This window comes from Colletotrichum aenigma, assembly GCF_013390185.1.
Source record: "Colletotrichum aenigma strain Cg56 chromosome Unknown KSG_Cg56_contig06, whole genome shotgun sequence".
In the NCBI taxonomy this organism is placed as follows: Eukaryota; Fungi; Ascomycota; class Sordariomycetes; order Glomerellales; family Glomerellaceae; genus Colletotrichum; species Colletotrichum aenigma.
In genome coordinates this window covers 4347975-4361924 of record NW_023500912.1, presented here as the reverse complement: position 1 = coordinate 4361924, position 13950 = coordinate 4347975, and the positions used below count along the sequence as shown (strand labels likewise).

At 52.2% G+C, this 13950-nt stretch overlaps 6 protein-coding genes across 6 annotated transcripts; 4 read left to right on the top strand and 2 right to left on the bottom strand.

The window, feature by feature from the left end:
• Positions 1-1595: 1595 nt before the first annotated feature.
• Positions 1596-2485, top strand: CGCA056_v010183 (uncharacterized protein; the record flags this gene model as incomplete). Its single annotated transcript, XM_037325430.1, has 3 exons — positions 1596-1734; positions 1798-1916; positions 1973-2485. 3 exons carry the CDS (start codon positions 1596-1598, stop codon positions 2483-2485), a joined length of 771 nt encoding a protein of 256 aa, XP_037176334.1.
• Positions 2486-2723: 238 nt separating this feature from the next.
• On the bottom strand, positions 2724-3945 carry ccsC-3 (Trans-enoyl reductase ccsC; the record flags this gene model as incomplete). The annotated part of the gene is made up of 3 exons (XM_037325429.1): positions 2724-3258; positions 3309-3724; positions 3775-3945. 3 exons carry the CDS (start codon positions 3943-3945, stop codon positions 2724-2726), a joined length of 1122 nt encoding a protein of 373 aa, XP_037176335.1.
• Positions 3946-4452: 507 nt separating this feature from the next.
• On the top strand, positions 4453-6201 carry hpm1-1 (Cytochrome P450 monooxygenase hmp1; the record flags this gene model as incomplete). The annotated part of the gene is made up of 5 exons (XM_037325428.1): positions 4453-4515; positions 4569-5360; positions 5422-5736; positions 5794-5969; positions 6024-6201. The coding sequence occupies 5 exons, from the start codon at positions 4453-4455 to the stop codon at positions 6199-6201; spliced, it is 1524 nt and encodes a 507-aa protein (XP_037176336.1).
• Positions 6202-7447: 1246 nt separating this feature from the next.
• CGCA056_v010180 (uncharacterized protein) lies at positions 7448-9083 on the top strand (the record flags this gene model as incomplete). The annotated part of the gene is made up of 6 exons (XM_037325427.1): positions 7448-7558; positions 7614-7709; positions 7760-7796; positions 7864-7931; positions 7997-8400; positions 8477-9083. 6 exons carry the CDS (start codon positions 7448-7450, stop codon positions 9081-9083), a joined length of 1323 nt encoding a protein of 440 aa, XP_037176337.1.
• An 89-nt stretch (positions 9084-9172) lies between these two features.
• mhpC (2-hydroxy-6-oxononadienedioate/2-hydroxy-6-oxononatrienedioate hydrolase) lies at positions 9173-10003 on the bottom strand (the record flags this gene model as incomplete). The annotated part of the gene is made up of 1 exon (XM_037325426.1): positions 9173-10003. One exon carries the CDS (start codon positions 10001-10003, stop codon positions 9173-9175), a length of 831 nt encoding a protein of 276 aa, XP_037177115.1.
• A 1775-nt stretch (positions 10004-11778) lies between these two features.
• On the top strand, positions 11779-12931 carry CGCA056_v010178 (putative oxidoreductase; the record flags this gene model as incomplete). Its single annotated transcript, XM_037325425.1, has 3 exons — positions 11779-11897; positions 11969-12744; positions 12798-12931. 3 exons carry the CDS (start codon positions 11779-11781, stop codon positions 12929-12931), a joined length of 1029 nt encoding a protein of 342 aa, XP_037176117.1.
• Positions 12932-13950: the final 1019 nt, after the last annotated feature.

The window sequence follows — 13950 nt, the reverse complement described above, 5'->3', positions numbered from 1 at the left end:
ACATGACTGTTCCACTGCCGGATACCTCCAAGCTCTGGCTCGCAGAATCTGCCGCGAAGTGGAGCATAACATATAGTGAGGTGTTGAATGGAGGCCCGGAAGATCAGAAAGGCCTGAGTCTCTCAAAGTGTCTCTCTGATGTTTCCATTCTTGAGAGGTTGCCACCGTCATTCGACTTAAATTTGGCGGTCTTGATGGCCTCATGCTCTGTGATACCGACCTTGGTCGAAGCTCGCACGCGTTACCTTGCTACTAACATTGTGTGCCGGGCAGACTGGGCACGTGGCATTCCAGATACTTGGGAAATCACAACAACAGACCTGAGGACTTTCAATGATATTCGCTATATCCTCAAGTCAGAGCCAGACGCAAGCCATGCTCTCGCGTCGTTCTACTTCGCATACAGCGAGTTCTGCGCATCTGCACCCATGCCCATGGTGGATGCTCTGCTAGGAAACGAGAGCTACTGGTTGTCTTGCGAGGCGTTCGAGCAGTTAAGAAGCTGGGCAGGAACTCAACAAGCTAGGCGTGCGACTTGGCATTCGGGGCAGATTCTCCGAGCTGTGGACCGGCTTTCACCGAAGGATAGGGCAGACTTTCACGCCTTTGCATGTTACCAGGCCATGCTGAACTTGTGGGTCCACAACTTGTATCAGACGTGCCCTGCGTCAATGACAGGCGGCGAAGCACAATCTGCTGAGGACGAGCTGAGGATACATATTGATGGCGAAGAGACGATCAAATCTCAGCGATGGATCAGTTACGGTAATGGAAAGCCGTACATATCAAGTGTTGCGGGAAATATCGAGAACGATTGTAGGAGCACCAATGATAACGTTGCAGGAACAAGAAGCTACGACGGTGAAGAAGGATTACTGGTTTCTGCGTTGGAGAGGGTACGGAGTCTTTTTGCATCGGAAGTCACAGGAAGACAATTCCCAATCTTGAAGCATACATGTCGGATCTTGCAAGCTCTGGGGGCTTTGAAGCGGGACCAAAATTGAACCTTGCTATTCCGCGGAATTATTTTAGACGCCTGGCCTATTTTTCTATCATTTGCTCCTGGTTGTTACTATCAGTAAATGGATTGAACCTTTGATGGTTTGGTGTCCGCAACGTGAAGCGAGGTGGCGGGGTGAGAATCAAGCTTTCCGCCCAGTCTGAGGCAAGTAAGTGGCAATGGCATTGGAAAGTTTGTAATTCGTAGCTCCCGAATTGCACTTTATCGTCAGAATTGGATATCTAGGTTGGTGCCTGCTCATTCAAGAGAAGCTCCTACTTTCTTTCAAACTCCAGACACGGGCTTTCTTGTTCCAAGCAGGAGGAGGTGGGTCGGCGACTGCCTTTTGATAGTATGCACCTTCCCGTGATGGAAGCATCAATACAGAAAGTGCAAGAACGAACAAACGGAGAAGCAGGCAGGCAAGAGCCTGCTCTGGGTATTTATTTCAACCTTTCCTCCCACCGGTCACGTCCTCAAACGTCCCGCTTCCAACATCACCCAACCTCAATCAACACCAAACTCGCCTCATTGCCACCACTTCTTCCCTACTACCCCACACAAGCGATCCCTGAGACTCAGAAAATTGCACATCATGGCTGCCACCGACAAGGAAACCATCAAGAACCTCGCCGAGAACGGTCACATCATCACGCCCAAGGAAATTGCCGACATCGACAAGGCCGAGAAGGCCTTGACCGGCAATGACCACACCGTCAAAAATGGTCTTGCTGGTAAGATGCCTCCCTTTTGTTGCTAATTGCCTTTTCTAGTTCCTTGCTGACGTCTACTTCCAGCCACTGCTCAAAGCATGCACGACAAGCAGCAGACCGTTCTGAAGATGGAAGCTGATCTCAAGAGCAAGCCCGAGTCGGAAATCACCAAAGACGATGCTAAGGAGCTCCAGACTGCTGAAGTATGTCTGCATCCTCGACCTTGCCGTCTGGGACCTACTGACGTTGACACCAACAGGCTCGCCTTCTCGGCCACCGCCCTCCCGCCGGCTCGGCCGCTGCTACTTTCCAGTCCATCGCGGACAAGAACGAAGCTGCTCATCAACGTGAGGACGCTTCCATCGAAGGCAAGAAGGAAACCGCCGTCAAGGCCGATCAGAATGGCTCGACCGACAAGAAGGAGGATGCCCCTGCCAAGGACTCTGACGTCTCTGAGCAGAAGGAGGTTGCTACTCCCTCTCAAGACGAAGCTGTTTCTGCCAAGTCCGACGCTTCTCCTGCCACGTCAGACCCTTCTTCTCCCAAGGTCACCGACACCTCCGAGAAGAAAGACGATGCCACTGTCTCCGAGGCTACGGAGATCGCCAAGAAGAAGGCCGAGATCACCAAGCAGATGGATGAAATCACCAAGAAGAAGAACGAGATCGCCAAGAACATGGATGAGGTCGGCAAGCAGATGGACGAAATCACCAAGAAGAAGGACGAGATCCCCGACTCTCAGGAGCCCGGCTCGCAGGACTCCCACCCTTGAGGGATCACGCATGGATGTCAGGACGTGAGCATATAATATTGGTGGGATGTTTATCGCAGCATGTCTTTCGACAATGTCCCCGCTCGTGAGGAGACGCAGAGCCTTTTTAGATGTGCAAACGTGGACATGTTGGCACAGGTAGTCATAATCAACTCCAATCCCAGAGGAATGCACTCCCCACGCGAGTGATTGGTCATTCTGACGCAAGATGATAGACACGGTTTCTTCATGCGGTGTTCTAACTTGATACTTGGACCACGAGCTTCTCGCCCTTGACTTCGCCACTTTGCAACATTTCCAGCGCTTTGATGACCCCCTCGAAACCACCACTCACCTCTTTGATGGGCTGCGTCTCCAGCTGCTTGTTTTTCAACAGCGACTGTACTTCCCGAGCCCACTGCGCAGCAACATCATGCAGTTCAAAGTTCGCCTTCCGCGAGTATGTCGGATGGCCCAAGTCAACATCGTACCCAAGTGCCTCAAACCCCATGACCGCCTTCGACTTGACAGCGCGCCTTGTCCGCCATTGTTCGGGGCAATCTTCAAGACATGCATATCTCGCTCCGACCCTGGCCAGCACGCTGTAACAAATAGCGGCAGACTCTGCATCCGTGATGCAATCAAGGGCGTGCTTAATTGGCATCCCACCAGCAAGGGTCTGGATTGATTTGGCGCAGTCTTGGGAGGTGTACGATGCTGTGCCGATGGCACCGTACTTCTTGACGAGTGGTGCTGATTTATCGGAACAAACAGCGATTGGTGCATAGCCCGATCTGTCTGAGGTGAGTTTCTGCCTATCTGCAAGGGACTGATCTTAACCTACTGCTTCAGCATTTGTACAGCCATGATGCCCGTCGCCGTGGCACCGCCGTAAACCAACACAGGACTCGGGTTCTCTGCGGGACGCGACGGCAGTCCCTTCAGATTCAGTGCCTCTGGGTCTGAGATGGCCAGACATGCCGTGCACCATCCGATGGACCCTAATGCCGCCGCCTGCGTATCGCTCCACCCGTCCGGCACTCTGATCGTATGCCGCGAATCCGCGACAACGTATCGCGCAAAGGCACCGTTTGAAGAGTTGTCAGGGCGGTAAGGGAAGTCGGCGCCGCAGACCCGGACGCCGGCGGGCACGATGGACGATGAGCCTGCGACTTCGACGATCCCGCTAAAGTCGCAGCCTAATGTGTTGCCTTCCATGAAGAAGTGCCGCCTACGAGGCCACTCGCAGCCAAGCTCCCCCTAACCCGGGGAGAAGGTCCAGAGACTCGACGGGGATGGGTCGGGGTGACCATCTTGTAGTCTGTGGGGTTGAGGCCCACGGCGAGGACGCGGACGAGGACATGGTATGGCGTGGGTAGTTCTGGAATGGGCTTGGAGGTGCTGACAGCCAGACGGAGACCGGATTCTCTGGATGCCGATTGCGACTGGATTACTGCGGTCTGAGTCTTTGGTAGTGCCATCTTGCTGCAGAGGGCGCTTTCGTTATGGTAGGCTTCGGATTCAACCTGCTAAAATGCCCATTTAGACATATAACCTGGTGACTGAAATCAATCTCGAACGATAGAGACTGTTGCAACATCGGGCAAGGCGAGAGATCCCTGCTCCCCCTACTTGGTTGCCGAATTAGGAAATCGGCACCGAACCCCGCCTCCGAATGGCGGCTCGCGACTCGGGGCCGGACATCGTCCCACGCAGTAGCCGGAGACGGGTATCTGAAGAATGCGATGTGCGAAGCTTAAGGTTCGGATGGACTAGTTGGCTTCTGGCGTGTATTGCAAAAACTGATGTTGTGGTTAGCAGACCGAATTTCCTGCCATTTTCTGGGAGTCGCTCCCTCCCAGCGCTCTGGATCGGCTTGAACTTTCATGCAAGTCATCATTCGGCAAAGTTTCTGTCACTGTCCAGCCTTCAACTTTGCTCTCATCTGAAGTATTCCGTAGACGGAACTGCGACGAGAAGCCGCAAGAATGCTGGCTGAAGTCACACTCGGGCTTTCATGGCCCATATTAGGCGCCGTCGTCGCCGGACTAGTGAGCTATCCTGCCACAGCGAACGTAGAAGAAAGCGCTGACACATGAGGCAGACCTTCGTCTACCTCGTGATACTCAGACCCATCTACAATGTCTACTTCCACCCTCTCCGCAAATATCCAGGCCCGAAACTATGGGCAGCCTCCGTTCTCCAATGGGGCTTCTCCTTCATGGCCGGCAACATGCACAACAGCCTGATGGACATCCACACAAAGTACGGCCCCATCGTGCGCGTCGGGCCCAACGAACTCTCCTACGCGATCCCCGAAGCGTGGGACGACGTCTACGGCCGCTATCGCGCTGGCAAGCGCAAGGAGAACCAGAAGCCGTCGTGGTACCTCAGCAAAGACGCCAACGACATCCTGGGCGCCGCGACGGGCGACCACGGCCGCATGCGCAAGATCCTGAGCAACGGCTTCACCACCAACGCCATGCTGGAGCAGGAGCCGGCCATTGCGGGGTACGTCGACCTACTGATCCTGCGCCTGAAAGAACGGGCTGAGGACGGCAAGGCCGCGATCGATCTGTGGCAGTGGTTTGTGTACTGCCTGTTTGACGTCACTGGCGACTTGGCGTTTGGCGAGCCGTTTGGGTGTCTGCGGGAGTCGATGATGCATCCGTGGATCTCGTTTGTGCTGAGCAACATCAAGTTGACGTACATCATTCTGCTGTGCACGCGTATCCCGTTCTTCTTCTTCTTTGCGCCTGTGTTGGCGACGATCAAGTTGGTGAGGGAGTATGCGCAGCACCGTAAAGTCTTGAGGAAGACGGTCGATCGGAGGCTTGCGCTCAATGTGGAGAGGCCTGATTTGGTGCAGGTCATGCTCACTCAAAAAGATGGCTTGGTATGACTTGGCCACTCTTCGACAACCCTATCCTCATGTAGACGAGCTAATTATTTGATAGAAAATGTCACAGGAAGAGATCTACAGTAACGCTGTCACCTTAACCCTCGCAGGTGCGGAGACGACGGCAAGCGCCCTCTCAGGAATCATGTATATGCTGGCGTCGTACCCGGAAGTCAAGGCCAAGCTCATGAAGGAACTTCAAGACGCGTTCAAGAGCGAAGATGAGATCAACATGCGCAGCGCCATGCAGCTACGTTACCTGGCTGCCGTCATCGACGAGACGTTCCGGTACCACCCTCCCGGCCCGAATGCTTTGTGGCGGACGACGCCTCCCGAGGGAAACTGGATTCTTGGGGACTTTATTCCGGGAAACGTGAGTTGACACAATGTGTAAATCTGAGGTAAGGCTTCCTGCTGATAACTATCGTAGATAATTGTGGGCATCCCGCATCGCGTCATGTACCGCAGCGAAGCCAATTTCAAGCGTGCCGACGAGTTCATCCCCGAGCGATGGCTCGCCGATAGCAAGACTTCCGAGTTCTCCACCGACCGGCGCGAAGGGTTCCACCCGTTCTCATACGGCCCTCGCAACTGTATTGGGTTGAAGTGAGTATCGCCCAACCTTTTCGAGTGTGGGACGCTTGCTGACTGAACGGTTAGCCTCGCTAACGCGGAGATGCGGTTCATCCTGGCACGTGTTTGGTGGAATTTCGATGTTGAGGTTACGCAGCAGAGCCGCGGCTGGATGGACAAGCAACGATCGTATCTCATGTGGGAGAAGGGCGGGCTGCATATGTATTTGAAGCCAAAGTATTCGGGTTCTGGTGCATCTTTATAGATTGACAGACTCGATAGTATGCATTCGTGACAGCCTCACTTTCACGACAAGCAACCCCATGCTACTCTCCCTGTGTCATCCGGAGTTAACCTCTTTCGAAACCCGACGAGAGCTGACCGAACTGGTCCGCGCGCCTTCATCTTGGTAGCCGACAGGCGAGTTGGTGTCTACAAGTAGCCAAGCTCTAATTAACGGTCCGTTCACCCCACATAGTGTTGCATGCTTCTGTCTTCTGAACTTTCGAGCCAGTTATTATCTCATGTGTCTTAACTCAGCCTTTTCATCAAAAATGTGGGAGACTGTATGACAGAGTCCTGTCCAAGAACTGGTCTCAGCATGCGGCGTACCACGTGTTTCTATGGACGGTGGAGTGATGTCTGAGAGGGGTGCATTCGTCTCACAGACCCCAGCATTTCCCAATGAGAAGGACTAGTTGGAGACCAAATAGACTTTGGTTCAAAGTCAAAGTCAGGCAAACCTGACCCTACCAAGTGAGGGGCGGTATCCGACGGCACCGAGGCGTTCGGATTCTCTTCATGCCCATCCCCAGGTTTACTCGACCTAGGAATCCCACAATCCAATGGCCTCCACGGAGGCATTGATCTTATCAGCCTTCTTGTGAGGACAAATGCTCTGAATAATGCCTGTAATCAGGGGTATACATGCCGGGTGCGGAGTCGCGGAGTCGGATTCACTCCGCAACAGAATAGCCGTAGGGTGTCTCCGGTGCAGATCCCGTGCCCGGACTAATCCCGCTCATCCCAAAGTCTGCTCATCGGTATCCCACTCCCACGAGGTTCCCGACAGCGTTCTCAACCATTGACAAGCATGTTCTACTCCCTTAATTGGGTTGCGTGCCCCGCGCTACGTGTCGTAGGTTTGCTAGCATAGAACTCCAGACCAATGTTCGCAATGTGATAGCAAAATAAGCTTTAAAGTCGCGTGGGTGAGCTGGTGAATTTGTCAGAGTGTGAGGGAACCGAGTCATTGGGATGCGGAAGCTTGCGCCCGGTAGCTATCTACACATCGAATAAAGGTACGAGTTCCTGACGAGGATGAAACAGTCAAAAGGAGCCGTTAGTCACGTGTGCAATGCCCCCCGGATTCCTTGGGGATAATACACTAGAGACAACTTCCCCTCCATTGCATGGTAGAAATTCTGCTATGCGACAATGGACGAATCCCCTGCGGTTGCTTGTTGTGGTCGTGAGTCCAGTGTAGTCGTCGGGTTTTCCCTTTCACGACGATGTACGGGAACCTCACCCGTGCTGGCGAATTCCCCTCCCATTACACCGATAAGGGTTTGCCGTTTGAAAATCGCAAAAGCACGATCGTAGGCGTCATTGCGTCTGGTTTGGTATGAATGTTCGCAAAACATGACGTTGTGACTTGTTGCTGACAGTCAGTTATAGGTTGTGGCTTGGTTTTGCGTCGGCCTAAGAATTTTTGTGAGAGTGCGGATCGTACGAGCACCTGGTTGGGATGATGCCGTCGTTTTGCTGGCATTGGTACTACTTCTATTCCTTAATGTCGATGATGGGTGCTGACTACTACATAGCTTGCTGGTTCAGCGAGCGCGATAGGACTCGCCCTAGGTAACCGCACACCCACCCACTCGATGTTTGTGCTCTGCAGCAGTACTTGAGACTAACGGAGCAACAGGAACCAACTATGGCATGGGACATCCTTTCAAAGAAGTCCCTGATAGCGACAGAGAGATGTTCTTTCTCGTGAGCTGTGCCCATTGGATGCCATGTAGGCGCAACAAAACCACTTAGGCTCACACTTGGAGCAGTTATTTTACATGTCCAACGCGTCGTTTTCCACGTCAAACGCCCTCGTAAAACTTTCGATCCTATTACAATACCTCCGGTTATTCAAAGACCGCATGCGAAACCTCAGAGTTGCGACAACGGTGCTGATTATCATCGTCTCGATGTGGGGCTTCGCTTTCTCCTTCATGGCGTGGTTCCCATGCTTCCCAGTCCAGCAGTTCTATCGCCTAGGTTCAGAATCGAACTGCTACGGATACGGCTCCACCAACTCGATGGAAGTTTACAACGTAGTCGTGTCATCTAATGCGACAAATATGGTTTTGGACTTTATCATTCTCGTCCTGCCTATCCCTCTTCTATTTAGCGACGACACTATTCGAAAAACAAAGTTGGGGCTGATGGGATTACTGTTCATCGGAGCATTGTAAGCACATGCAAAGAAACTGGCTGCGTGCTGTTACTGGTTTTCAACGGGACGTGGATACTAATCTGGCATCTAGAATCAACGTCATAGCAGGAGGGCGCATCGTTGCAAACAGGGCAACTTCAGATCGAGAGCCCGATCCGACAAAATCATTCCCGACGATCATACTACTTGGAGAAACTGAGAACCGATTATCACTGGCGTTGGCATCAATCCCAGTGTTTTGGCCCGTGGTTACCAAGACGTGGAATAACTTTATCTACGTTACGCGCGAGGTCAAGGTTGAGAGCACGTCAAGGGAGTTTTCGAATCAGTTGGAATTGGGTCGAATTAGCCCGAGAGATTATCACGGTGGGATGGCACGGATTACTACGGAAGACGAGACGACGGAGGCCGGACTTCGACATCCTGGGCGACTTGGCGAAATGGACCGATACGTCAGGCAGTTGATCAGTCCGTTTGCCGAGAATCAGAAGGATGACTCTACTACTTTGACATTGGAACTTAACCGTAGCTTCACAGAGGAGTTGGAAGGGCATAATTTGGATTTTGAGACCATGCCGGAGATGGCTAGATCCAGGGGACCATCGATGAATGTTGAGTCACGGAGTCCTCCAATAGCAGCAGGTGGACAAAGGGCAAGACATGACCGGTTGAACGTACATAACACAGAGAATGTTTGAATTCTAGTATTCATTCAAAGAGGACTGCTCATTGGTGAATGTCAACTCAATTTTGTACCATCTAACTTGTCGCGGGGGGCACGAAGTCTCTACAGCCATCCAGATGTTTGAGTTTTCAACCACGGAAGTAGAACATCAAGAAGCCCCTGCAGATTCTCGGGGAACAATGCATGGGATGCGTCCTCAACAAACACCACCGTAGAACGATCACCCGCCAGACCGGTGGTGTAGTTCCATTGGTCCTCCGCTCTCCACGGGTCCAACTTTGCAATGACATCCAGGATCTGCGTGTTGTTTCCTCCAAGAGTGCTCACACCAGTGCCCGAGACAGAGCCGACGGCTTCGGGGAACCATCCCGACAACCAGACTGATGCGTTGTGGCCAGGGGCAAAGTAGCCCAATTCCAGTGCCGCAAGTCTCTCCTCGACAGGGTTGCTGTAGTTGCTGGCGATCGTCGCCGTGGCAGCGATTGTGGCGTTGGTGTTGATTCCGGTGTTGATGCATGCCAGTACGATCGCCGGTACCTTCTCCGGAAAGGTAGCGGCCATGTGCTTTGTGACCCTCTGGCCAGCGGCGTGACCGAGAACTACGGCCTTCCCATTTCCGAAAGTGTCGATAACTGAAGCAACATCGGCGCCGAGCTCGTCCCAGTTCGTCTTGATGGGGCCGGTGGATTCGCCCATGCCTCGGGGCTGAGGGCGGAGCACTCGGTACCCGGCTTCGGCAAGTGCGGTGGAGAACTCGTGGAAGTCTTCGATGCTGTCGCGGGCGTATGATGGCCAGACAAGCAATGATGGGCCCTCTCCTTCGACGAGAACCTGGATGGTGTTGTTCGAAGAGCCGGTGAGATACTCCGTGGTGTACGCGGCCGAGGCCAAAGCCGGCAGCGCGGCGAGAGCCAAGGTGTTTTTGAAATACATTGCGAGAGAGGTTGTTTCCTGATAAGTCGGTATTACCAAACCTTCAGATTGAATGATTGATGAAACGGCTATGTATAGCCAATCCTGTTGAAACGAGTGTCTGAAGAGTTCAAAGCTCAAGCTGTCGAAGTCGGATGGAGGTGTCGTCTGATTCTCTATTACGGCCGGTTCGCGCGACGATATATACACATGTCGTTGAAAGTGGACGCCTCCTTTTCCAATGAACGTCTGGTCAAGGCCATGAAGCCTCATATGGGCCTTTTCGATGTCTTACGAATCGGATTCGTCCTATGCTGGGAACGCCATAAAACAAAGTTCAGAGATTGTCTTGGTGTCGTTCCGCGGTGGCGGTACTCCCGAACCTGCGGGTCCGACACTTGGTCGTTTCCTTGGTAGAAACACGCTTTCTAGCTGTGATTGGGGCCATATTCATTCGACGAACCAGTAATCAAGACTGTACCTTACGTGCTGTGATTACATTCAGAGCCATTGTGGCAGCCAGAGGACTCAGCAAAACCTGACATCTACTTGTCACATTTTCACGTACTTTGGTAACAGATGTAAGCGGAAGTAGACTGACAGTCCCCAAAACATCAAGCTTGGATCGTACATTGGATTCCATGCTGCACCTGCTCATGAGCTTGAATTCTGCCACGGCACTACAAGGACCATGATTTGGGCATCAAGCAATCGATGAAGAACGCATTCATACAGACAGAGTAGAAACATGCATTTTCACTATCCCCCACAACCCGAATGGAAGCAATTAAGCTCTCACTGCGTATTTGAACTACGGCCGCCCACGTGGGCGGCCGGCTTGGCAATCCAACATGACGGAAGTTTCGGCCAAAAAAGCGCGAGGTTCTCCCGAAGCCGCCTTTAGGGGTCAACAGCACGACTCGCACACGCGTAGTAGTGTACCGTGGATGCAGGGGGAGTAGCCCATTGGCGTCTTGTACCCGAGTCAAAATAATGTCAAACAGCACTACAGTCACTGACATAACCACAACAGCCCAATGGTGTGACTTTGAACAGAGATTAGTTAACGTGGGCCGTACGCAAGCCTCCATCAGAGTTCGGCGAAGCGGCGACTACGCCATCGACGTCCTTCCCAGGGAGAAATGGCCAATGGGAAGACGGCGAGATCGTCGAGAGGCATTTTTCGGACCAATATTCGCTACCTCAACTGCAGTTGCATGCGTCCAGGTCTCAGCTACCTCGAAGCTGGATTGCTGGATGCTGATCGGGTGCCTTTTTCTTCTTCTTATTAGAATCCCTTAGACAGTGAACGGCGTAGGCGGTTTTAGGATGGGAATGGTGCATGGATTAGCTCGTGGTCTGCAAGCTCCGAAGATCAAACATCTGGCGGACTGATTCTCCGACGAAAGTTGCCGCTCCATGGGCCAAGGAGCTTGTCGCGTCTTGTCGCGTTTTGTTCACAATACGAAGAGGACATAAGCAAAAGGACAGAAGAAAGGAAAACAAGCAGATCGATGGAATTACTGCATGCACAATCGTAAGCCCAGTGTGACCGGATTTCGTGGCGGAGAACTCCAATCGGTCTAAAGCCGGTCCCCGCTCCGTCTCCTGAATTTAAGGTTTTGGTCCACCGAAGCACCCCGGCCCCGAAGCCGGTCGGTCTCGGTTTCCCAATTGGGTTGCTGTTCCTCGGGCATCACCGCCTGTGTTATTGAATTGCGGTGGCATATGATTCATCTTTGGGCGGAACTGGAAGCATCCAGCAGGAGCATCTCCTACGACCCAATTCAATCGCCATGACGACGAACAAACCTGCTGCCCGGCCGCCTCTGCCTCCCTTTCTATCATTCTCTAGCATCCTAACTCAGACATGGCCACCGAAACGAAGTTTCACTGAGAAAGACATTCCAGATCTGTCAGGAAAGGTAGATGTCAATGGCATGGCCAAATTCAGCCCGCTTAGAGAGGCTTGCTGATAGGTTCGAGGGTCTACATTGTCACCGGCTCCAACACCGGAGTAGGCAAGGAAGTCGCCCAGATCCTTTACTCTAAAAATGCCAAAGTCTACGTCGCTGCTCGGTCTGAAACCAAAGCAACACAAGCCATAGAAGACATCAAGAAGAAGTGGCCTGAGAGCAAAGGGGGTTTGGTGTTCTTGTATTTTGACCTCGCCGACCTTTCCACCATCAGGCCTGCCGTTGAGAAGTTTACCTCCCAAGAGAGCAAGCTTCACGTGCTTTTCAACAATGCCGCTGTTCAAGCACTCAAGAACAGCGACGGCTCTATCAAGACTGCACAAGGTCATGAGCTCCATCTCGGTGTCAACGTCCTTGGGGTGTTCCTCTTCACCAAGCTCTTGACGCCCATTTTGGCCTCCACGGCGAAGGTCGAGTCGCCGAACTCAGTCCGCGTAGTGTGGGTTTCTTCGATGGGAACGGAAGTTGTCGGCGAAAAGTCCCATGGAATCTCCCTGGACCACCTCAATTACTGGCCGTCCCTGATGGCTTTGGAAAGGTATGGAATCAGCAAAGCCGGCAACTGGCTGCATGAGGTGGAGTTTGCAAGACGCCATCAGGAGGATGGCATCGTAAGCGTGCCTTGTAATCCTGGGCATCTGAACTCTGACCTTTACCGGGACGGAGGTTTCCTGTTCAAAAGCTTGATCAAGACTTTGGTTCTTCAGCCCCCTATCTTTGGTGCTTACACAGAGTTATTTTCCGGGCTGTCACCTAACATCACGATGAAGGAAAGTGGAAAATGGGGTAAGTTCCATAAGCGGATGTGAGACTTTACTGCAACGCTGACGTTTTTCTAGTGGTACCATGGGGTCGTTTGTATCCAATCCGCCCAGACTTGGAAGTTGCAATGAAGACTGAACAAGAAGGGGGCAATGGACACGCGAAAAGATTTTGGGAATGGACTGAAGAGCAGGTACATGACTTCTATTAGACCATGAGATAACGCTGTATGACTGAAGATAGCCACGGAAACTTGTCAATGATCATGATTACAGGTAATTTTAGGCATGAAAGCTGTACTCGTGTTCTTATAGTTTTGCCACATAACTGAAACTGTCGAACATTTACGCTCTGCTCCTCTTTACATCACAATTTCCTAATTAAGGCAGGATCATAAAGTCGTTCAAAAGTTGGGTCGCAAGACCAGGCATCATGTTGAATCTGTCAATCTTCAATTCGGGAAGAGTAAAGACAAACGCCAGCTGAGAGTTCCATTGCATGTGGAAAGTAGCTAGAGAGCCACACACAACTTCTAATCTGTGGCGTTACGGCGTACCGATCGGTCGGTCCATTGGCTGGCCACGAAATGCCGACTCAATATTATCGGTGACGGTTTCCTATTCGAGATGTTTCACTAGTAACGTCATGCCGGCCGAAGGAGACCGGAAACTCGGGGACTTTCGGGCAGCTGCCATCCACTGATACCACGGAAGAGCTCCGGAGTGAACATCAAATCATAGGTCGGCAGCAGACAGTTCAACGCTCATCCCCGAATCAGGATTGCTGGATGTACTGAACCTCAATACCCTCCATCGTCTCGTCCAAAGTCTTTGTATAGAGTTACCACTTCTGCCTCTTGAGTTAAACTTCCCGTTGCTTGACGGGACTTGCACCAAAACCTTCTTGCCCTCCAAAAGCTTGTTGATACGCAACAATAATGAGCTCCAAAACGATACCCAACGAACCAATCGCCATAGTTGGCAGTGCCTGTCACTTTGCTGGCGATGCGAGCTCTCCTTCGAAACTCTGGCAGCTACTCCGAAACCCTCGCGATGCCCGTCGAGAGATCCCAGAGAGCAGGTTCAGCGCCAAAGGCTTTTTCCACGAAAACAACTGTCACCATGGCCGGTCTAACGTTATGCACTCGGACCTTCTTGAGGAAGACCCAAAAGTCTTTGATGCAGAATTCTTTGGTATCAACCCTATCGAAGCTCGGGCTATGGATCCCCA